The following is a 25,456-nucleotide window of genomic DNA, read 5'->3' as shown; positions in this document are numbered from 1 at the left end:
AGTATTTTTGCATTTTGAATTAATTTCGTTCGTTTCCCGTGTTATTTATACTTCAAGAATCAACGTAATAAAGTACACAATGTTTTTTGGAAATAGTTTCCCACCATCAATCGATATTTTCTGAGGTTGTCATCCTAGTTTTAGTACCGCAGACTCTTGCTAAATGGCCAACAGCGCCAAAATGGCGAACATCAAACGGGCACTAAAACACTTTGACAGCCGCCAGTCCAGTGGTATATAGTAGAGGTCAGTGCTATAAACGCTGCCCATCTGAGGTGGATTCGAGACCTCTTTCGCGAAATTGGACCTAACACAAGTACAGCTGTAGGTATACACTAACCATTTTAACACTGTGCCTGATGTGATGCAGCGCCGGCGGTCTCCGCTTCCCGGGCAGCGACAGTTCCCCCAGTCGGTACTCCGAGTCGGTGGCGCCAGCTTTCGCACAGACACTCACGTTGATCTGATTCCCGCTGTGTAAACTCTACCAGACAACTTATAACATTAGCCAAAAAAATACAGAAACCATTTTTTATTTCTGCGTATTTTTGAAGTTATACTTCTTTAGTAGCGTTATGAAAAAATGATTAGAGTGTAATTTTAAGATGCGCGCGTATCACTGTAACACAAAAGTAACAGTGTGAAGTTGGTTCCTAAAATATCTGACGTTTGCGACATTCGTTATTTTTTGTTTGGTTTCTTCGTCCATTATTAGGATAGGCAAAGGGTTCAAGCCCGTAAAGCAATATTCGTTATTTAATAATTAATTGTAAAAGCCGTGTTTGCAAGATTTTTACAATATTGTTCTTTCTAAAAACGTAGAATAGCACTATAGACCAGGGTCGATAATTTTTGAAACCAAAAAAAATTACAGTAGGATGAAACCCATTGGTAAAGGACGAGAATATAAGAAAAATTAAGGGAAAAATAAATTACGGGCGATCTGAGGTCGGTAAGTGGAAAAGGGGAGGTGTTTTAGGGTAAAAAACGGTTTATCTCGATTTCCGGCAAAACTACAAGTCTTATGGCAAAAAGTTAATTGGCAAAGTTGTAGGTAATAAAGAGATCTACAACTTTTGTTCTCTCTTTTCACATAACCTCAAAATTTAGGTGAAAAATTCAAAAATCCAAGTTTTTGGTTTTTTATATCTTTTTGAAAAAAAAAATTCTACTAAATTTGGTGAAAACTTACCTTATTATGTCCAAAATACACCGTAATTTATTTGATTTAAAATATTTATTTTTTCGCCTTATTTTAACTTAATATCAACAAAGCACCCTAATTTTCAATCAATTGCCATAGGACTTGTAGTTTTGCCGGAAATCGAGATAAACCGTTATTTACCATAAAACACCTCCCCTTTAAAAGGTGGGGGTCCCTTTTCCCCTTCTAGACCTCAGATCGCCCGTAATTTATTTTCCCTAAATTTTTGTTATATTCTCGTCCTTTTCCAATGGGTTTCATCCTACTATTATTTTGTTTCACTTTTTATCATTTTCAAAGGCTTCGGCACTGGTCTACTAGGAATAAATATTTAATTTTTGCTTTGTGAGGAAAAAAATTAACTTCTTGCGTGCATACATAAGTACACACACATCTTTTTTTACTCTGCGGGATTCGAATTAAAATGCTTTAGTTTTTTGATAAAGTTTTTTTTTATATAAGAGGGGGCAAACGGGCAACAGACTCACGTGAGCGAGTGGCGTCGCAACCACCAGCGGCAAACCCAGCGCGTCAAGAGGTGCGTTAACGACCTTTAAGGTGGGGGTGGGGGTAATTGCTTTACGTTTGAAGATCAATGAGTAGTTTCGGTTCGTGTAAACGACTGCCAGTAATTGATATTTACGCATGATATGTCATCAGACGGTTAGGTTTACATATAGGATATGTAACATAAATGACTTTCTTAATTATGCCACAGATTGGGAATGGAGCAACGGCCCTCGTTATTAAATAATAAATTTGATTGTACAATATTACTTTGAAAACATATTTTTTGATGAAAAAAAAAACCCGCTGAGTTTGTTGTGCCCATTCTTCTAAAACGTTACTTTTAAATTGATCAAAATTTGAAGCTACCTAACACGTATTTGTTTTGAAAGTTATGGTCCTGTATGACTTCTCCATATCACCCGATGCATGATTAAACCTATCGTGTTCCAATAGCTTTTGAGCGGCGGCTACACTTCAGTACCATTGCCGCGAAGTTTGCAGTTATGTTTACTTAGCACGGATTTCACCAATCACACTTTGAACCAAGTTCCATAAAACTCGGTTTTACGGAGACGAGTTCAAATGCCAGTCTTAATCCCGATTAAACACAAACTGTGTTATTAAAAAACGCGAAGTAATGTTATTCCAAATTTAAAACTTTTTGTCTTTATCTTACCTTTGTCACAACAGGGACATGACAGGGAGAAATAATTTTAAACTTGGAGTAACTTTTCGTTGCGTTTATATTTATAAAGTAATATAATTAAGAAGTCAGAAAGCGATTTCAGCAATACCTATTGAGCGTGTTGACGTAAACTGAGTTTACATGTCCTAAACAATTGGATATTTCAAATATCTGTCAAAAGAGACATCAAAATCAAAATTGTTAAATGTCAATGTTTCTATTTCGGTAACAACAGTGACAGTTCTTGAACGCGATATGTTGAAAGTCCAAAATTACAGCATTTAAAAGTGTAGGATATAACTTTTTTTTTTAATATATTTATTTAAAACGTTACAAATTTACATTTATGTAAAAGCAACCAAAAGTCACGAAAATTTGTCCGGATTGCTAACATAAGTTAAGTTCGTAATGATAAATAAAATTAAGAACAAAAAACCTTAATTAAGTACATACACAAAGTTTACAAAGTATAATTAGATCAGGTTCGCATTCAATCGGTCATCGCTGATTCATATCTCTGTGCGAAAACGGGACACCGCTGTCTTTCGATTGCGCTATTCCGTCGCACACGCACAGCGATATGACTATTCGCTCGGCCGGTGGGCGGTGACAAAGAACCCGACTGCGTTAGTTCGTGTTGGTGAAATCAGAATTGAATCTGTCAACTCGTTTACAGGCGTAAACTTAGTTTAAAGTGTTCTAATCGCGTTTTACTTCAATGGTGAAGCTAGGCCTAGCAGTTATGGCCATTTTTTTATATTGTTAACTCACTGAACTCTAGTAAACGAGTGTGTTGGGTTGTTACTCAAAAAATCATCAACTGACCTGGTAGACCATCATGGCGTCTACTTCCCGACCTACGTCAAGCAGAAAGCGAGGCGACTCCGGTGTCCAGATCAGACTGATGAGCGACGCGAGCAGTGGCAGCATACACAGGAGTAGATATCTGTAATTAGCATCAAGAATTTCAGAATGTTTTCACACGAAACTAAATACCACAGTGTCTGAAGAAGATGAAGGTTTTCAACCAGTGTGTGTTGCCAGTGATGACATACGTGGTCGCTAACTATGGTCCTGATGAGAAAGCTTATGGTCGCTCAGAGGGTAATTGCTGTCCATTAACAATATCGATGATCTGGTCAAGATCGCCGGAATGCGTTGGACAAAGGAAGCGCTGGACAAATCATCGTGGAGATCTTTGGGGCAAGATTTTTTTTGGAGGCAAATGACGTCTTCCGGCTTATATGATGATGATGATGATATGATCACATGCGTAAAACAAACGTTTTGGAGTGTAAGTGTTGTCAGTCATCGAAACAGTAGAACTAAGTGTATGTGCAGTGTCCATCCCGGACAGTGGCGGTCCGTGCAAGATATTTCTGTCGCAAAACAGCGGTAGCAGCACAACTGACTGCTTTGTTCCAGTTTGAAGGGTGTGGTTGCGTCAGATAGCATCCAGTTATTTCACTAGCTACGACGCCCTTCTGACCGAAATACTAATACGTGAAGCAGTAATGCTTACACATTACTGCTTCACGGCAAAAAAGGGCTTCTTTATTTATGAATTGTTGGTCTTGTCGTTATTTATTCCGATTTTTAAAAGCCGCCAATCCTTGATGACGAGAGGAACAAAAGGTGCACCTGATATTTATTGAACCTGTCCACTAGAAAGCAGAACCGCTCAGAATTCTAGAAAACGTACGCTTCGACGAGAGATGTCGAATTTGAGTAGCCCAATTATTTCTCACATCTAGCACACAGGTAAAAGAGCCCTCGAAATAGTAGAGGAACCTCGCACTAGCAAAGCAGACCAACTACTGATCAACCAACATTTTTTAAGCAAAAATAGTAGTAATTAACATGTAAGTTATATCATTTAGTTTTTATTTCACGTTACTTTTTAGTTTTCTACTTAAAAAAAAATATAACAATATATTTATCATGAAGTCACCAAATTGCCCAAAGTCAGAGTAGCGTTGGCTTTCAAACCATCCAACATGCTGTGTTGGGACCATTTTTGCATCGTATAATAAAATGTTTATTTTTTTTGTATTTTTTGTTTGTTTATTGTTTGTCTTTATTATGAGTTTATTTTACATCTTTTGTATTTATGTGTACCTACTACTTTTTAAAATATACGCCTTCGTAGGGTGCTGGAATTGTTCGGACATATTGCTCGTAAGGAGGGTCACAATCTTAACAGCTGTTGTTGATAGGTAAGGTAGATGACAAACGTCCCAGAGGACGCAATCCCACGGGATGGTCCGACCAAATACAATCTTCTTTGAACATCAACTTCCACAATGAGTCACGACCCTCAGTAACGAGGAAAACGACGCGAGGAGTAGGACTAATGTTAAAATAAACCTTTTCCTTTCTTCCATTAACAAAATTTCACCAGTGGAAGCTCGTTTGGACAGGATGCCGGTTAGATTATGGGTACCACAACGGCGCCTATTTCTGCCGTGAAGCAGTAATGTGCAAGCATTTTTGTGTTTCGGTCTGAAGGGCGCCGTAGCTAGTGAAATTACTGGGCAAATGAGACTTAACATCTTATTTCTCAAGGTGACGATCGCAGTTGTAGTGCCGCTCAGAATTTTTGGGTTTTTCAATAATCCTGAGTGGCACTGCATTGTAATGGACAGGGCGCATCAATAACCATCAGCTGATCATGCTGCTCGTCTCGTCCCTTACTGTCATAAAAAGAAATTAACCTGTGCCACGCGCTGAAGTGCTCCTTGTTCTCGATGAGAGCCTCGGGCCCGGTGAGAGGCAGGATAGCTCGCGCCAGGCCGACGGCCAGTAGAAGACCAGCCCCTGTGCACAGGGGCAGAGCCGCCAGCCACAGCAGACGGCGCGCGCGAGGCACCAGCTCGCCGCAGTACGTGTAGCCGGTGGGCAGAATCCCACCAGACCCGATGGCCGAGCAAAATCTGCCCGTAGCCAAAACATACACATTGAATACACAAATTTAATTTGTATCAAAATTTATGGACAGATGTGGGAGTTTTAACCCGCGCCTCTAGGGTTCCGTCCAAGCGCTCTTACCAATTTAGCCAACCGTCTGAGTGACGCATCTATCGTAAATGTTGGTACCTACGTCTTGTTAAACTCTCAGGCTGTGGCTCCCAAAATTTCTATGTCCATGAATTTTGGTAAGTACAAATTATATTAATATATTAGATAACCCGGCAAACGTTGTTTTGCCATATAAATTATTAATTTTAGAGTTAGACCGTTTCTTGGACATTGCAACATTACTTTATTTTTCTAAAATAAAAGGATTTTTCTAAAATAAACGCCTAAATAGCCTAAGTTACACCTTACAATATCAGCTACCTGCCAATAAAAGTCCCGTCAAAATCGGCCCAGCCATTTCATAGATTAGCCGGAACAAACAGACAGACAAAAATTGAAAAAAATAAAAAATTTAATTTTGGTGTATTTATATTCATATACATGAGGTAAAAAACGGTTATTTCAATATTACAAACAGACACCCCAATTTTATTTATATTTATAGATTTAACACATAGTCGTCTAATAATGGCCAATGGGCGAATTCTTTCGGTTATCACATTAGGAACACAGATCTAACATACTTCCAGTAAAAGCCAGCAGTGATTGTTTTTGATATGTTGTGTTGATTACCTCGACTATTACGAAACATTTTCAATCTGAAGTAGATAGTCAAAAGATGAAAGGAAGAATGGATGGAATGGAATATCCTGATCCAACTAGAAACAGGTAAGACTTAGTCTAAGATCTATTATTAGAGCGGACTTAAGACTTTGGTCAGACTAACCTAGCGAGTTGAGTCGAGGTCCGTACTTATAAATATCGCTTTGAGTGCGCGCTAATCTTAAGCTTAGCTTACACTTAAGTCCACCATAACGTACGGTCTATAGATCTCATCACTTAGATAATATACTAAATTGGTCCAAGATACATATTTCTTGTCTTATACTCGGATTAGGACACGTGGAGCGAATGAGAGAAGAAAGAATGACTCATCAAATATATAAGGCAAGTGGTGTGTGTGGGCAAGTCGGTCGCGGGAGACTTCGTAGAACATTCATCGACCAAATTGGGGACGTTTTGAGAAAAGGAAAGGTCCGAAGCACCCGTAACCGGCGAGCATGTATGAAAAGAGTAATGAAAGTAGAGGAAGCGCGTGAGGTTTGTAGGGATAGAAGCAAGTGGCATTCTATTGTCTCTGCCTACCCCGACGGGAACAAGGCGCGAGTGTATGTATGTATTATACTCGGATGAAACCGCGAGGTGCAGCTAGTAGGTATGCAGGGGCGTGCATTGGTTTTCCAGCGCGGTAGGCACTGTAAGCCTAACTAGTCGTAGTTGCGTTTACTATTTAAAAACTTAGTTCCTGTTATAAGCATAAATATAAGTTCACTTACCAACATTTTTCTGCCGTTCTTTAGCAAGATTTGTCGAATTGTTCAAGTCACCATAACCAACATAATTCTACACAGTCTTCGTTGTAGAAAATAAACGGCAGGTCAAGCAAAACAATAAATTGGAATGGCGGCATCCAGCTTGCCAAGTGTATTTTTCGTAATACTTGGTATTGAAATATCTCATAGTTTTACCTTTTTGTTGAGTTAAACTAATATTTGGTATTGGTCTATTAAGAGAAACAATTTTTATTTTATCTACGAACGAAATTTGTGCAAAAGGTTACGTAGATATCTAATTTCTGTAAACAAATCGTATTTTCGCCACAATCGCGACACTGGAATTTCTCCATTATATTTTAATTCCTTTCTTGTTACCAATTTTAAACACAAAACACAGTAACTTAATGGTTGGGTGTTCAATAGAAGTTCGGTTATAGAATAAAAGAACTAAATTTATCTGAATTAACATGGGAATCTAGTGTAGGTCATTTAGAATCCAAATATGGTTGATAGGCTATGCCTAATGGCATATTACTTAGTCGTATTTGCTTCAAATGTCCAATAATAGGTCATCGATCCACCGATCAAATATTTTTAGTGCCATTCTTTAGGACTAATTATTGTAAGAATAGATTTCTTATCAGAGCTTGCAGAACACACAATGACTGTTATAATAACCACATAGACATATTACGATGTAATAAGTACTATTTTGTTAAAAAAATTGGTATCTAAAGGTTATATTTGTATCAGTGAATTTATTGGCTCTTTAAACTTTTGTATTTTTTTTTGTAATAATTTTTATAAGTCTTAAAACTTCACTATGTAATAAGCATCGTTAGGAACTATTTTGGTTAGTGTAATATTTATACATTATCATACTTTAATGTAATATAAATAGCTGTAAGTTTCTTTATACAAATAAATAAATATGGGATACACGCCCCTGTAGGTATGTAACCTGTAGGGTGTGTTACCTGGCCATCATGAAGGTGCCGTAGGTGGGCATGACGGCTGCAATGGCCGCGAACATGCAGTTGACCGCGAGCGCCGACAGCAGGCAGCGACGTCGGCCCAACCGTTCACCCAGCGAGCCCCAGGCTGCAGCCCCCAGCGACCCACCCATCAGGCTTATCATCACTGCGACAACCACGTCACCACATTATTACCTACCTTGGAAACTAACACTTGCCTAACAATGGACTGACGTTCAGGACTCTTGAAAACCCCAAAAATTCTGAGCGGCACTACAATTGCGCTTGTCACCTTGAGACATAAGATGTCAAGTCTCATTTGCCCAGTAATTTCACTAGCTACGGCGCCCTTCAGATCGAAACACAGTAATGGTTAAATATTACTGTTGTGGTACCCGTAACCTAGCCGGCATCCTGTGCAAAGGAGCCTGGTAATATAATCTTAATAATTTATTATAATTTGAAAGATACGCTTCAAAAGCAGAAAAAATGTAGTTTGTTCTATTGCGATAATCGTTTAAAAAAAACGAAGCTGGCATAAGTCTATGTATTTAAATTGTAATTTAAGATGTAGGAAGTATTTGTATACCGCAGTCGCTGTCCGTGCTGCGTAACACGGTGCCTACTGAAAATCAGTGTCGAGTCTCTGAAGGCTCGACGTATACTGAGTGGGCCTCCGATTGGCAATACTAAAGTGATTGCACTGCTCCTCAATCTAATTGTTTTATTTATTTTAATTTTACTAGGTCTGTTTTAATTATTTTTTAGTGGTTTTTATAGTTTAAGTTCATAATTTTGTTAACTTATAATTTTAACCTAATATTTTACGTTAAAATTACTTGTTTGTTAAAGTTATTATATTATATACTATGACCTATTTTAGCAGTGTAAATATGTTGCCAATAAAGTTTATTATTATTATTATTATTATTATAAGTCTATACGAACAGTAAGAGTAAGACGAGCGAAGACAGTTTCAATGCGAGGTTAATAATAAAAAATACATTAAAAATTTCCAAAATATCAAAGTAAATAATGCTTTTAGTGATTATTTTCGCTCCCTCAGTCATTCAATTCTCTCAAAATAAAGAGCTCAGCGCGTCTTAAGAAGCTTACTCAAAGTCAAAGTTCTTTATTCACCGACTTCAAAAAAGGATGTGGTTTTCAATTTGTCGGTATGTTTTTTTTTTATGTTCGTTACCTCAGAACTTTTGAATGGGTGAACCGTTTTTGATAATTATTTTTTTATTTGAAAGCTGGTGCTTCCCGTGTTGGTCCCATTGCAATTTGGTCAAGATCTAACAATGGCATCCATGAGCACGTGCGCGACAAACGGACGAATATCTCAATATCGCGCCAACCGATTTCAATGATTCTTTTTTTATTGGAAAGGATATAAATTCAAAGTTAGGTGACAGTTTGGTTAGGTGCTGATTAAGGGATCCATGACAAAGTAACGGTACTTTTTAATTCTTAGGAGCAAATAAACAATACTCGGCCGAATCTTTTTTATGCTATCCGGATATTTGAGTCACCTACCCTAATGTCGTTATGGTCAAGTAATTGTTGTTGTCGAATATAATGATCAATAGAACTCCTTAACGACTTACAGTAAGGGTGCGATCTATGATAGAATTTCTTATCCTCTGTAATCAAATTACAATGCGCTTACGTTCATTGCTGCATTGTAAAATTTAGTAGGTCTACTCATATTTAGACAAATTATTAGTCAGTCAGTACTTCAGATTCACTAAAAATCAAAAATTAAAAATAAACTTACGAACTTAATAAAAAGTATTCCAAAACAATATATATAATAATGCACTAAAAAGTAAAAAATAATTGCGTATTGTGATACAGTCTTATAAATGAATCCGATTCTAGTTAAAATTATTGTTATTTTTGGAGTCAGTGTCAGTCAAATAGGTTTGTAACTACATACACATGACGCGACTATGCGAAAGGCGAGGGTGGGCCTGCGGCAGGAGGACACCGATTCCAAAAATATCAATAATTGTAACTAGAATTAGATTAATTAAATTGTATAAAAATACGCACTTATTTTTTTTACTTTTTAGTTCATTGTCAGTACATTAATGCTGGGAGAGTTACTTGCGGCACTTCTTTCTCTCAGAGCGCCATTTGTTTCCGAAGCGGTAGTAGTACATAGTATATTAGAAATGACATCAAAAAGAATTCTAAAGAAATCAATTTTGAGAAAATAATTGCCTTTTTATGCCTTTTATGCTTTCATTAATACAATTAATTAATTAATCTAATTCTAGTTACAAATAATTGTTATATTTGGAGTCGGTGTCAGCCAAGGTAGGTTTGCAACGAGGGTGGGGCCGCGGCAGAAGGACGCCGATTCCAAAAATAACAATAATTTTACCTAGAATTAGATTGTATTGCATTATTATATTGTTTTGGAATAATTTTATTATGCAAGAAAAAGTAATAGCTAAAGTTGTTACAAAATTACGACATCCAACTGACCGGATAAATAAAGGGGGCGGGAACAGCTGTTATGCAGTGCAAATGCCAAACATTTGCTAAAGCATATCCCCAGAAACGTGTCTGTAGGGAACCGTTTCTGCCAACGTTATTTGAATTGAGCATATTTATTTTTAATCTAAGTACTTACCAACCCAATTTTTCTCATGTGGCAACACACAGAGCTCAATCTCAGCGGATGGCAACACGAATGTGATGGCGGACAGTTCTAACGCAGAGCCAATCACTGCCAAGCCCACCGCCAGGATAACCTTGCCTTGGGATAGTCCACAGCCAGCCTGAAAATTGCAGCAGAGTTATTGTTTGTGGTGGCTCATCCGTTGGTCCAAATAGAACGGGGCATGCTTACCAATGGGAAGCTCCTTTACACAGGATGCCGGCTATATTATGGGTACCACGACGGCGCCTATTTCTGCCGTGAAACACTAATGTGTAAGGATTACTGCATTTCGGTCTGAAGGGCGCCGTGGCTAGTGAAAATACTGGGCAAATGAGACTTGACATCTTATGTCTCAAGGTGACGAGTGCATTTGTAGTGCCACTCAGAATTTTTGGGATCCTGAGCGGTACTGGATTGTAATGGGCAGGGCGTATCAATTAAGATCAGCTGAACGTCCTGATCTTCTCTTATTTTCATAAAAAAAAATGCTAGAAATGTACAAAAACTTAAATAGCGAGACGTGAAAGATGAAATGCGAATTTTCTAAAAACAATGATAATCATTCTATTAACACCGGAAACAAATGAAAACTTGCTCTGCCTACTACTCGGTTGTAGTAGATTTTGTGAGTCTTTTGTTGGACGATATAAAAAGGGTGTAATAGGTAAGTGATGCCGGCTAGATTATGGGTACCACAAGGGCGCCTTTTTCTGCCGTGAAGCAGTAATGTGTAAGCATTATTGTGTTTCGGCCTGAAGGGCGCCGTAGCTATTATGTCTCAAGGTGACGAACGCAATTGTAGTGCCACTTAGAATTTTTGGTTTTTGCAAGAATCTTGAGCGGCACTGAATTGTTATGGGCATGGCGTATCAATTACCATCAACTACACGCCCTGCTCGTGCCCTTTCCGTAGACAGGTCCTCGTTTAATCAGTTAAAATCAAGATTTTTGTACGACATGGCAACATTGCGTACTATGGCGACGTATTAGTTAATGAAAGTTTATGAATAAGGAATCTTATCGGACGTTTTAACTAATATAGGCTTATAGCTTCGATAGGCATTTTATTATGAACTAGCTGACCCGGCAAACGTTGTTTTGCCATATAAAGTATAATTCACGCGATAGTTTTATAAGTAATAAAATATTGCCTATATTATAGCCTGTACATCATTTTGTTCTATTGTCAATAGTTTTTGCAGCGCACGCAAAAATAGGTTTTCGATTTTACACCTTGTGTTACAAAATAGCAATTTTATTACGGATCCCTAATTTTGAAAAAAAAATCCTATAGCCTTCCTCGATAAATGGACTACCCAACACTGAAAGAATCATTCAAATCGGACCAGTAGTACCAGAGATTAGCGCGTTCAAACAAACAAACAAACAAACACTGCAGCTTTATAATATTAAGTATAGATAAGTATAGATATATATTATATATAGTATAGATATATATTATATATAGTATAGATAAAGCGGTAAGAGTATATTATAAACTTAAGATTTATATATTTGCTTGTTAGTTGTGTTACCTGTCTCAACGCATCTTCATGAAACTGCTCCAGCACGCTAGAGTCATTGTAGTCCAGGAGTTCTCCGCTATCATTTACTTCCACGTTATCTGGTGGAGGCACCGGCAGGTTCGGAGCCGGTCCACGCTCACCATCACCGTCTGCATCTATGTTAAAATGGGACTTAAGTTGTGTTATCGAAATTTGATAATTTATCTTTAGAAAAACCTCGTTGGACACACTGAGCACTTTATTGTTATTATACGACCTGAATAGCCGAGTGGTTAGCGATCCTACCTACTAAGCTAGAGGTCCCGGGTTCGAATCCCGGTAGGTGCAAGTATTTATATGATGAATATGGATGTTTGTTTCCGAGTCATGGATGTTTAAATGTATTTATGTATGTTTATATGAATTTATGTATGTTTAAGTAAGTATATTGTATTAAATATATCATTGTCTTGTAACCCATAACACAGGCTATATATGCTTAACTTGGGGCAAGATAATTTGTGTAAAAAGTGTGTCAATATTATTATTATTATTTGTGGGTATTTAATAAAACTAAGCCGTCATTACAAATCGACTGAGGGAGACTCACTTACACACACATAAACTTGTTTTGCCTACTACTCGATTAAGTCGAGTTAGTAAGTCTTTTATTGGGCGATGTATATGCTTCTACAATATGATCATGAATTGTTAAAAAACGTTTGTGTGGAAAGATTACTATATCGCATTAACGATTTTCTTAATGATACCACAGGCTGGGAATGAAGCGAACACCCTCGGTCTCTTAAATTATCATTGTTTATTGTATGATATTACACTGTAATCCATATTTTTAATTTAAAAAAAAAGGCCGGTGAGTTTCCTGCGCCCGTTCTTCCTTCGGTGGTAGTTTTTGACGTTCAATGACGTTGAATTGAGTGTTACATGACGGCATACTTTCAAATTATTCGTTCAGACTTTGAAATTATAGAAGAATGGTTTGACGAACGTCGATTGGCAGCTAACCAAACCCTCCCTATCAAATCATGTAAAATATCTGGGCAACATCCTTAATAATAAACTGAAAAGGTCTAGTTGGGAAAAGATGTATTAAGTAGTCGTCCAAAAATAGGTCCAAAAGTAGGCACTGTAGATCTAATGAGTCGTGGTTGCGCTTTACTTCGACAGTACAGAAACTGTGCGTCATTAATAGAGCACGGCAATACTTCAAGCCGGCCCACATTCTAGCGCTGTACAAAGCGCAGGTCCGGCCACACATGGAGTACTGCTGTCATCTCTGGTCTGGCGCACTCCAGTATCAGCTCGATCCATTTGACCGCGTGCAACGCAGAGCAGCTCGAATTGTCGGGGACCCAGTGCTCTGTGAACGGCTGGATCACTTGGCGTTGCGTAGAGACGTCGCTTCATTGTGTGTCTTCTACCGCATTTATCACGGGGAGTGTTCCGAAGAGCTGTTTAACCTGATTCCTGCCGCCGAATTCCACCTTCGCACGCCATGCCACAAGTTAGGATATCATCCCCACCATCTGGATGTGTGGCGGTCCTCCACAGTGCGGTTTACAAGGAGCTTTCTTCCTCGTACTACAACGCTGTGGAATGAGCTTCCTTGTGCGGTGTTTCCTGGACGATACAACATGGGTACCTTCAAAAAAAGCGCGTACACCTTCCGTAAAGGCCGGCAACGCTCCTGTGATTCCTCTGGTGTTGCAAGAGATTGTGGGCGGCGGTGATCACTTAACAACAGGTGACCCGTACGCTCGTTTGTCCTCCTATCCCATAAAAAAAAAAAACAGTAGACATAAGTTGTAAAAAAGGCTGCTTTCTTCATATATGCAATCTGTAGACTGCTTACCGTAGGTAGTAAATTAACTTTAACACTAGTGCTATATTAATTTAGGTTTAAATTGAGGTAGGCACTGCCTAATTGCCTATATGATATGCACGCCCCTAGTCATCAGGCCCTCCCTAACTTATGGATCAGTTGTATGGTGGCCCTCGAAACTCCAGAGTCTACAACACATTGAGGCTGTAGCAGCAAATGGATGCATGAGAACCCCTCCAAGAACAGGCAAAGACAGCCACCTTAAGACTAAGGGCAAACAAACTGTGGAAACAAAAACACAGAAATCTCTCACTTCAAAGTACCACTTCTTGAATCACCCATGGACAGTATATGATGCCACCATGAAATCGATCGAAGATATGATGTTCTACTTAATGCGGAAGCAAATGATAATTCTGGTGTCAACAATATACGGACAGATCTAAAACAACAAATTGTGCTACAGCTGGTGTCTTCTAGCATAACTTAAATATCAAAATATCTACCACACTAGACAACTAAAAGACAATATTTTAATCCAAATGTATTAAGTTTTCTTAAGTGATAATTCCGCCAATATTTGTCTTTAAAAAATTCGACACGTATTTCGCCTCTGCACGATTCATTCTCAGATGATTGAAATTCAATAAAAAAAAATTTGTGATTTTCATGGTTTAAACTTATTAAACTATGGAACACATGGGATTCCCCACTGTCTTCAAGGTGACCGATCTCCTGAGCTTATGTAGCAAATTAGAGAGCAAAGCAAAACCAAAAATCAAGAGAGATTTTTAAATTGCTTAATTCAAAAGACCTGCAAGTCTATCCTCAGTGTATGTCATGGTGTGTGATGTTGACCCAAAGCTCCCGAGCTTGAAGGAGCTCTCTGAGTCAGAACGTGGACGCACCAGGTATGCCTGCTCCTCCATTTTGATTCCTCTCAATTACTCTGCTGTTGAGACACATCTGCAAGTATAAAGAACACATTATAAATAGCAACTCAAGGACTTATTAAAGTTGAAATAGGTCAGTTTCATTTATCAAAATTAAATTATGAAAGTATGTTATTTGTAGTGTTTTTACCATAAGAAACCGAATTTAATACTATTTAGTTACTAAAACATGATAATTATTTATATTTTCAAAATTAAAATCATAGTAGCACTTCACCTTCTAATATAAATTTATAAATACACTGAGTATTGTAAAATTTATTTCCAATAAGAATTTTGAATGATTAAATTATATTAATATTAGCCTTTATTTAACAATCATAGTAAGTTAAGACCATAGTTAAATGTTAAAACCTTACAATGGTCAGACCAGAGTTAGGGAGGTCAAGGCTTTGTTATAGCAGTATATATGAGACAGTACTTAATTCTATAAAAAAAATTTATTTATGCTGGATATTATACCATCACCAATTAATGTATTACTTTGGTAAACCATTAAAAAATTTGATTATAAAACTAAAAAGCATGCCACTTATAGCAATTAACACAAACAAGCAGAAAACAGTAAAAAAAGTAATTAATGTAGATTTCCATAACCTGCTAAGGTGCTATGAGGTTTATAAATACCATCAGTATTTATTTCTTTTGAAGATTGGTTATGTTTTTATTACATAATGTTTAACAGTGACCTAACAATAACTACATCTAAAATAGAGTTTATCTTTTTCTTTAACAGTGTTTAGCTTGTGTTTAACTAAAAAATTGTTAAACACAACATAAACTGAAGTGTAAAGGAACATTTAAAGGACCGGAACACAATTTTTGTCAGCTATCATCTATGTGTCATGATGCAATCTAAATCTTCCAAATATGATCTATCTGTTAGACAAACCTTAGACAAGCTTCATCTCGTTTATAAATATAAGCAATGTCTAAAAACTATTAAATGCAAAACAACAGAAAGACACAGATTTCAATTCTGGCACACAATCCACATCTAAGATATATTTGGATAGCTGACACTGATATAAACTCGGCTGAGATTTTTTTTTACACATAAAGCTACTTAAATAGGAATCTCTTCATATTATATACTTTTCTGCTTTCAGCATGAAGAGTATAATATATTTTTTTTCTTATATGCTATGTGTCCTAGTTAGAAAATAAGGCAGAAGAAGTTATAAATATATTGTTAAATCCAGTCCTTTTATGTGTGCAAATTTTCAAGTAAATAAAATATATTGGATAATCAGTAGGTGGTAAAAGATTTTGTTTTATAGATAGTATTTACAAGCCAAGCTAACCATAAAGCACGCATAGGAAAGAAGATTCATTAAAAATGTATCTTTTTATCACAAGTGATGTTAATCGGCCATTCATCATATCACACAGCAGGTATTTAGTATTTACAGACTGTAGTGACAATCGAGTTTATTTTTATTGAAAATAATAAGTATACAGAATCCTAGTGGTCTAAATTTAAAATAGTAAAATAGATTAAAGAAACATACATGCACTACGACTTACTTTGCAAACACCTTTAAAATTCAGATTTATATGTGATTTTACAAATTTTGTAACACTAACATTTATATAATATGACACAGCACTATTTTTTTATCAATTAATAAAATAATTATAGTCAAGCAAAACACAAAGGAAACAAGCTTAAAAAACTGTAAGCAGAGAAAACGGAATTTGTAGGTAATTTTGATAAATCTGTAAACATGAGATGTCATTGTGACGTCTGGGATGTGACAGACATCTCTTTCTACGCATTTTTATCATTAAATACCAATAAAATAAAGAAGTTTACTGTATTATCTCAATATATTTTTTATCTAAATATAATCATTCTTATCAATTACTTCTACAAATATAAAACTGAACTCAATTTATTTAACATTATTATGTATTCCTTATCCTTGAATTTAATAATTTATATCAAAAAATTACAAGTTTAGTCCAAAGTATAATTAAATACTTTAAATTATATTCATATTCTTATTAGTAGATTAAATTTTATTTTAACCTTTCCGCATCAGCGCGCTCCGGATCTCGCTGTACACTATAGATCGGCAAGCTTCCGGCATTTTCGCGGCATTTTCCCCGTGTGTATTATTTTACGTGTAGTTATAAAATGCTTATAACTAGGGTGATTTGAGTGACTGTCACTGAAAGCTATTGAAACAAGCTATAAGACCATGTATAAATTATTCATATTGTCTTTCTTTTTTATTTCACAAAGACTTTTCATTCGAAAAAAAGTGTAAAAATAGGTATATTTTAAAATAAATATTGTTATTATTGTTAATTACTTGTTTTATTTATTTCCTTTTATGTTTTTGTAATGAATAGTATATGTTAATTATAAAATTAAGCTTAAATCTCCACAAAGAACGATCTTCGTGTAAAGTCTTGATAACGACCGCTCGCTGCGCCGGCCGGGAACAAGTGGACACATAAGTGCTTTGTCCGTAAAGCTATGACGTCGAATATTGGTGGCCTTGAATCGTAACGGATCGAAATGTGTTTGGGAATTCACTCGTTCATAACTGCGTAGGCAAATAAACCATCTTGTACACCTAATAAGGGTGAAAACTGGATGAGGTAAAAGAGTGCCCCGCGGCACAGCCGCTCTCATTGTTTTTTGAATTACCAGTGCCCGCGGGCACGGCTGATGCGGAAAGGTTAAACATGCAAGCGAGACAGATACATTTCAGGTTCATCTAAAAGTAATTCATTGCAAAAGATTTATAGGTATAAGCAGATCATAAAATCTAATTACATAATTCAAATAAGAATCACATAATACCATTGAATTCACTACAACTTACATTTTGCAGCTTGAATAATAAGCTATTTATAGCCTGCTTTAAAAAGCAGAAAAAGCTGTATGGGTGCTTAAAATATTATCGAAATTACATTGTGAATAGATATCTGTGAATGTATAACTGTGTAGCAAAATTTTTGAATTCTGTGCATGATTGATGATTTAGTTTGATGATAATAATATACTATGACACCTGCTTCTAAAGTAAATTAAAAACATCACTTTTGAATTCTGTTATATCACAACCTTTTTTGAAACGTGAAATAATAATAATTAGAAACATCACTTTAAACGACTAAAGATAAGAAAAAATTTCTGTCTTTAGTCAAACTAGCTATTGTCATGAGATCTATCTTCGCAGATTATCACGTGTGTACATTATGTAAAATCTGCAAAGTTAAGGTCAGCTTGTATTTATTTGACGTCATTGTGTGTGAAAGAGACAGCTTTATTGATCGGAAGTCGGAACTGATCAAATATTATTTTTAGTGTAGATGTAGGTTTTCTCACTTCACAGAGCACAATTAGTAATTAATACAGAATTATTAAAGTTAAAGTGTTGTCTTTAAACAATATAAATATATAAATTTCATAAACTATATAGTATTTGGATGCGTAATACAATGTATAATAGTATTGTGTTTGTTAGCTTTATCAAATATTGATCCAACTATGACCAGACACGCACTGCGCGAAAGGCTTAAATTTGTCTACCTGCGCACATAATTTCGCGATAGTAATTGTTTTGGTATATCACATAAAACTATGCATATAACAAACAATAATTTTACTGCGCATAATATTATCATTTTATGCTGTGCTGTTAAATTTTTAACAAGCCTACACATATTCCAATGAAATATTTATAAATCAAGACCCAACAGATATTCAAAAATATATTTAAATGTGACAAACTCGATCAAATTATATTATGGTACAACATATTGTATATCGATGACAACAGGCTGATCTGACTTATGGATTTGTTTTTTTTTCTGTTAAGACTATTTTCATATCAAACTAGAACGTTAAGAAGAAAACATATAAAAAAGGGTGTGTGTACTTATGTATGCACGCAAGAATTTATACGTCTTCTTTGGCCTAATCCAGTTGCCAGATGAAACCTGTTATTCGCTACGTTTCTGAATTAACCTATTGCACTTTTAGTAGATAAAATTACTATGAACTAACAGTACTGGTCGCTACTTGCTATGTATCGTTAATTTGCCACTAACAATTGGGGATTTCTGTTACATTGTGATGGATCCCATGATTAGAACTTAATCAAAGTCTCGACAAACTACCCTTGAAGTATAGCGTATTAGCGCAAATTCTTAATGAAAATTTAAGACTTATGTGGTTTTCTGATGGATATCATTGTCAGAACAGGACCAAATAAAACGAGACTACACGGGAAGCACTGCTTCCAAATAAAAAAAGATCATCAAAAGTGGTTCACCCAGACGAAAGTTCTGAGGTAACAAACATAAAAATATTCCCTTAAATTGAGAACCCCCTCCTTTTTGAAATCGGTTAAAAATGCGGTTAGTAATAATAATAATTATTCGTACTATAAATACGAACCAGCGCCGGTTCTTGGGAATGGTCTATTATCACGGGCAGGATAATTGTCATCTATACCTATAAACGCGGTATTGTGGTGTTTAGCCGGATAGTCCTTACGGCGGTATTATCGTAAAGAGCCTCAATCAATATATAAAAAGGTTCTTGATAAGCGGTTGGCTCACTTTCGAGTAGATTCATTTCGATTTTATTATATATATACAATAAAGTAATTTCAGCGCCATTATTTTGTAAACAAAACACAAAGTGCCAAATCAGTGTGCACTTACACTGGCCCACCACCTGGAGGATTCATTCAGGACCTGCGTAGTCCAATGATAGCCCATTGGCTCTGACCACAGAAGGATCTCGACACATCGGGAAGCAAATAGAAAATAGCTTTGCACACAAAGCTGTATTTTTTTTGCTTTTATCTGATTGAATTAAATAATTGTAAAAATTGTATTTTATTTGTACGTTTAAATATTTTGATATGGGATTTTATGCCTGCATTAAAGATTTATTATTATTATGATAGTCTAGATAGACGTAACGAACAACAACTTCAACAGTCATTCATTGTTTATTGTATAAGCATTACATGACAATAATTGTCAATTGTCATAATTTGACACCTGTTGAATGTAAGTTTGATGTAGGTGCACACTGATTTGGTAGGCACCCATAGGAAGGCCACTTGAATATGCTCAAGGTGGTATTTATATATTATTTCTTGTATAAAAAAGAGGATATAGTTAGGTTTAAAATTAACTGTAATATTAGTTAAACCTTTTATTAAGCTTAAAGAATCTGTTACTATTAAAAAGTTCTTGAAGTTGTGAATTTCGCGTATTCTTATTAATGCCTGATAGACTGCATATTATTCTGCATCACATAAAGGTATAACAGGTAACGAAATGGCTGATAAGACTGCATATGAAGGTATTAATTCAGTTGATGTTAAAAATGTTATAGAGATTCTTATGACTGATTGTCTCCTATATATTGACCAAGAAATTCAAAAGTTATGGTTAGACATGTGGAAGAAAGACCAAGATAATAAAGGAAAATAGTATGGCCGCATACAAGAAAACATACCTGTCAGACCCTGGTACTATCAATTGAAGGGTGGTTTTGATTACAGAAGTTTACCTTTCTCTCATTGGTGGTGGATTGTTTTTATTTTGGTAAGATTAAGTACTTAGTCATTAACAATTAACATAGTCATCCCTTTAAATTATACTAACCGTTTAATAATGGAGATTTCTCCCCCGGAACCTCCGGACCCTCCGGATATCCCCACACTCGCCGGGTCAAAACGGCGTAAACATACAAGCAACTCAGAAGAAAACGCTGCAAAAAAAACTATAACTGATACGGATCTGGCTTCGGCGTCCATTCAGAATGTATTTTGTGACCCAAGTTTAGTTATTGGTTTTAAACAATATACGGATTTTGATAAAGGTCCATTTATTATCCATGTTTCTCGTATCGAGGAAGACCCTACCTCAGGCCAAACTATAAAGCCCACCAAATTCGGTCAACTACTGCATAGGCATAAAATTCCAAATATTTGCCCTGACGGCATAAAAAAAAATCGGTAGGAATAAAATAGCTGTTACATTCAAATCGTCTGGTGATGCAAACAAATTTTTAGATAACCCTGTATTATCTGCCAATAAATATACAGCAACAATCCCAAACTTCAACATAACCAAGATGGGTATAGTCCACCGGGTTCCTGTGGACTTATCTATGAACGAGTTTGTGGAGTCTGTCAGTCTTCCCACTGGTTGTGGTAAGATTTTAAAGGCTCGCAGATTCAACAGAAAGGTCATTGAGGAAGGTAAAGTTACTTGGTTACCTACTCAAACAATAGTAATAACTTTCCATGGTCAAGTGCTTCCTGAAAAAATATTCCTCTTCCATAATTCCCTCCCTCAAATCGTTGCCCAAAGGTGATGAGGCCATACTCAGAAATTCTCCGTAACCCCTCTGTATCCCATAACTACTCCTCAGCACACATGAGCCAGACACGCACTCCTTCTCCCACAGTCAGCTATAAGAAAACTGTATTTTCTTCTCCACGTTCCAAACCCTTATTGTGTAAACCTTACGATCGAGCTGCTCACCAAGCTATCATTGCTGATGTACCTTCAGCCTTCCCAAATGGCTCTGCCCTAAACCACCAAGTTTCTTCTTCTTCATCAACACAGGATGATAACCTCTTGGAGGCCCTCCTGTCAATCTTACTCTCTTTGATTACCAAGAAAACGTTGCCCATCAACTATCACAAATCTTATCTATTGGTAAAATTCATGGCCCCAGTGTCCATTCTTCAATGGAACACCAGAAGCCTACGTCCTAAAAAACCCAGCCTTATACACCTAATTAATAAATATCTTCCTTCTGCCATCGCCATCTCTGAGACATGGCTGGTCCCTGGAACTCACTTCAGGGTCCCCGGCTATATGTGCCTTAGGGATGATAGAGCAGAAAGTGTTGGTGCGGGTTGCGCCTTATTTATAAGACGCACCCTTCCCTTTTCCCCAATTATCCTTCCTAATCCCCATCCTGGTATAAACATTGTTGCAGCAAAGGTAATGAACTTCTCCTTAGTATCTATCTATGTGCCCCATCCGCAATCAACTATGATTGCATTATATAACATATTCTCCTTTTGTTATCGTCTATTCCCCCTCCTATTATTATTATGGGAGACTTTAATGCTCATCATCCCTCATGAGGTTCAAGTCACACTGACTATTTTGCCCTTTCCCTGTTGGATGTATTTGATGAAATCAATCTCTGCATTATCAATGATGGCTCTCCAACCCGAAGGGTTTCTCCTTCTCAAAATCCCAAAAGTGCAGTTGATCTCACCTTATGTTCTCCGTGTCTGGCTCCTCTCCTTTCTTGGAACATCTTACATAATTCCCATGGTAGTGACCATTTTCCTATAATCATTTCTATCCCTGACAAAGAAATTCCACCCCAAAATTTTTCCCCATCTCTTAAATATAGATTAATAGAAGCAAATTGGCCTAAATATTCTTCTTGTCTTGATAAAAAAATTGCTGAGTTTCCAGTCACTAACCATTTTAATGCAGTAGATAATTATAATAAATTAGCTAATGCCATGATTACACGTGCTGACAACAACTTCCCTTTAAAAAAACCTGTTTCAAATAAGATTTCAACTCCTTGGTGGGACTCTGAGTGCACTGCTGCTGCTAAAGAAAGGAAATTAGCTGAATTAAATTACAATAGAAACATGTCCGTGTCAAACTTTATTTTTTATAAAAAAGTGGCGGCGAAGGCTACCCATTTATTCAGAAAAAAGAAAAAACAAGGTTGAATTAATTTTTGCCAGAATTTAAAACCAAGCACTCCATCCTCAACTGTCTGGAAACAAATTAAAAAATTTAGAGGTTCATTTTGTGATCAAGTGTGTGATTTTAATGTGGATTCTTCTGTATGGCTTGATTCCTTTTCAGATAGGATGTCCCCCCCTTCAGTTCCAAATATGGATTATTTTCCATCCCCCCAATCCCTCTTGCCTCAACTCACAGTTTAGAGTCCCCCTTCTCATTCTCTGAACTTCTTCTTGCTCTGGATGGCCTAGTTGACTCTGCTCCTGGGGTAGATGGAATCCCATACTCTTTCATTAAAAATTCATCATGTACATCCAAGGAATATTATCTTAGCATAATCAATAACCTTTTTGATCTTGGTTCCATCCCTCCACCTTGGAAAAATCAGGTAATTATTCCATTACTTAAACCTGGTCAGAATCCATCTGAAGCTACCAGCTATAGGCCAATTGCCCTCTCTTCTGCTCTTGCAAAAGTTTCTGAAATCATGATTAAACAAAGACTTGAGTGTTTTGTTGAAACCAATAATCTCCTTTCCAACTCCCAGTATGGTTTCAGAAAGGGCAAGAGCTCCTTAGATAGCTTAGGTATCCTTACAACTGACATTAGAATAGCACTCCTCAGAAAAGAACACCTTGTGGGAGTTTTTCTTGATATAGAATCTGCATATGATAACGTTTCACTTCCTCTACTCAGGAGTAAACTCAACCAGCTGAGTATCCCCGTGAAGTTATCCCGTTTCATATGTAACATGCTAATGGAGAGATCCATCACTATTAAATGTCCATCCTCTTACCTCCCTCCTAAGTCAGTTTGGAAAGGTTTACCTCAAGGCTCAGTCCTTAGTCCCCTTCTTTATAACCTGTATACCCATGGCCTCAACAGTACCGTTACACCTTTCTGTCAGATACTGCAATATGCAGACGACATTGTCCTGTATTCTTCTGATAAGTCTATACAAGATTCATCTAATCATTTAAATAATGCTCTTGATTATCTTTCTGAATATTTAACACAACATGGACTGTCTCTATCAACATCTAAAAGTAAGGTAGTTTTATTTACAAATAAAAGAATTCTTCCACCTATTAAAATTAAAATTTATGATGTTGATCTACCAATTGTTAATAATGTTAAGTTTTTGGGTATTTGGTTGGATCACAAATTATCTGGCGTCAAGCATTTTGATTATGTCTCACAGAAATGTGAGAGAAAAATATTAATATTCTTCGCTCATTGTCTGGTGTCTGGTGGGGAGCTCACCCCGTCACTCAAAAATTACTATACAATGCCATAATTCGCACTCATTTAGATTATGGCACTATTTTCTTAATCCCAGTAAACAAAGCAGGTCTAAATAAATTGGACAGAATTCAGGCTAAATGTTTACGTATAGTATTGGGAGCTATGAAATCCAGCCCTATTAATGCAATGCAAGTAGAATGTGTGGATCCTCCCCTCTCACTACGTAGACAATTCCTTGCCAATAAATTTTTCTTTAAACTAGCTGGCTGCCGAGCTCATCCCTTACTCCAAAAATCAGAACAATTAGCTGTTTTATACAATGATAATAATATTGTACCTGAAGACAAAAGACCTTGCGTTATAAACAGTTACCTTTTATTTTCTCAGCTCTCTAACCCTCTCTTTCAATATTCTAAATTGCCTTTATTTTCTATGCCTTTCAATGCTCTTACTTTCCAACCCTCAGTAATTTTAGACTTAGGTGTTGATAAGTTTTCTATAGAAGCAAATAAAACTTTTTCTCAAATAATGGACTCAGATTTTCGACATTGGTATAAAATCTACACGGATGCCTCAAAAACAGACATGAGTCCGGTTGGGGCTGCAGTATGGATTCCTTCAACAAGAATTATACTGAGTTATAGCTGCCCACCTACCACTTCTGTGTTTACAGGGGAATTAATCGCCATTCTTGAAGCTATTCTATTTGTTAAGTCTCACAACATGAACAATTCTATTATCCTTTCAGACTCTAAAAGTTGCCTCCAATCAATTCTCTCAAATCCGTTTAAGACAAAAGTCAGTTTCCCATCATTCTCAAAATAAGAGAAACTTTGAAAGAGTGCTATGAACTCAAAATTAACATAGTTTTAGCTTGGATTCCAGGTCACATGGGCATCTCTGGTAATGAAAATGCAGATGCCTGTGCTAGATCAGCTGCTCATTCAGGTTCCTTTCAGTATTCAGAAATATTCACTCCTGACTTGTGCTCTACCCTGAAACCCAAGATGTATGAGAGTTGGTCAAACATTTGGCAAGTTTCCAAAACTTTAAAAGGCAAATTTTATGGAGAACTCCAACCAGAAATTTCTCAAAAACCTTGGTTCTCAAAATGTAGGATTCATAATAAAACAATAATCTCAACTATATGCCGCTTACGTTTAAACCATGCCTGCACTCCAGTCTTTCTAGCAAAACTTAGAATTAGGGATCATTCTCTATGTGATTGTAGCCTTGATGAGGGAAACATGGATCATTTATTCTTTAGTTGTCCCTTAATGCAATCTTCTCTGCACAATTATATACCCGCTGAAGTCCCCCGTCCAACCTCCGTCAAATGTCTCCTCTCCCTAGTTTACACTCCTTTTGTAAATATTTTAAAATAAATAAGATTAAGTTGTATATATTATTTAGTACTTATATTAATTAATTAGTTAAGTATTTCTATTTGTGTATGTCATTTATAGTCTTACAAGCATGTATATTATTTGTTTCAGATAATAATATCTGAATGAGAAAATTAAACTTTATGTAATCTGAACACCGATTATTACCGTTAAACTTAGAAGACACATACTCAAAGCTTGGTAGTCTAATCTAACGTGATTCTGGCAAATCTGTGGTATATCTTCCACAGAAGCCACAGTAGGAAGAATAGAATAGAATAGAATAGGGTGGC

General features: G+C 36.4%; 1 protein-coding gene and 1 long non-coding RNA gene across 3 annotated transcripts in view; both read right to left on the bottom strand.

Moving 5' to 3' along the window:
* Positions 1-17,731, bottom strand: part of LOC126975385 (synaptic vesicle glycoprotein 2C-like) — a 34,461-nt gene extending 16,730 nt beyond the window's left edge. The window contains exons 1-8 of one of the 2 annotated variants that reach the window (XM_050823259.1): positions 17,601-17,731; positions 14,625-14,776; positions 11,998-12,143; positions 10,433-10,580; positions 7,792-7,954; positions 5,114-5,332; positions 3,225-3,345; positions 341-484 (exon numbers count right to left, since the gene is read on the bottom strand). In XM_050823259.1, the coding sequence (XP_050679216.1) occupies positions 341-484; positions 3,225-3,345; positions 5,114-5,332; positions 7,792-7,954; positions 10,433-10,580; positions 11,998-12,143; positions 14,625-14,739 (1,056 nt within the window). In that variant the 5' untranslated portion in view covers positions 14,740-14,776; positions 17,601-17,731. Of the gene's footprint in view, positions 1-340; positions 485-3,224; positions 3,346-5,113; positions 5,333-7,791; positions 7,955-10,432; positions 10,581-11,997; positions 12,144-14,624; positions 14,777-16,290; positions 16,459-17,600 lie in introns of those variants that run through there. The other variant, XM_050823258.1, reaches the window with a different exon arrangement.
* A 4,937-nt stretch (positions 17,732-22,668) lies between these two features.
* LOC126975398 (uncharacterized) lies at positions 22,669-25,188 on the bottom strand. The gene is made up of 3 exons (XR_007731716.1): positions 24,937-25,188; positions 24,151-24,773; positions 22,669-23,012 (listed from the first exon to the last, which is right to left on the bottom strand). It is a non-coding gene; the product is annotated as an uncharacterized LOC126975398 (long non-coding RNA).
* Between the last annotated feature and the right edge of the window lie 268 nt (positions 25,189-25,456).

This window comes from Leptidea sinapis, chromosome 35, assembly GCF_905404315.1.
Source record: "Leptidea sinapis chromosome 35, ilLepSina1.1, whole genome shotgun sequence".
NCBI classification, from domain to species: domain Eukaryota; kingdom Metazoa; phylum Arthropoda; class Insecta; order Lepidoptera; family Pieridae; genus Leptidea; species Leptidea sinapis.
Note: the sequence above shows the minus strand (reverse complement) of the source record. Positions and strands in the feature narration are given on the sequence as shown.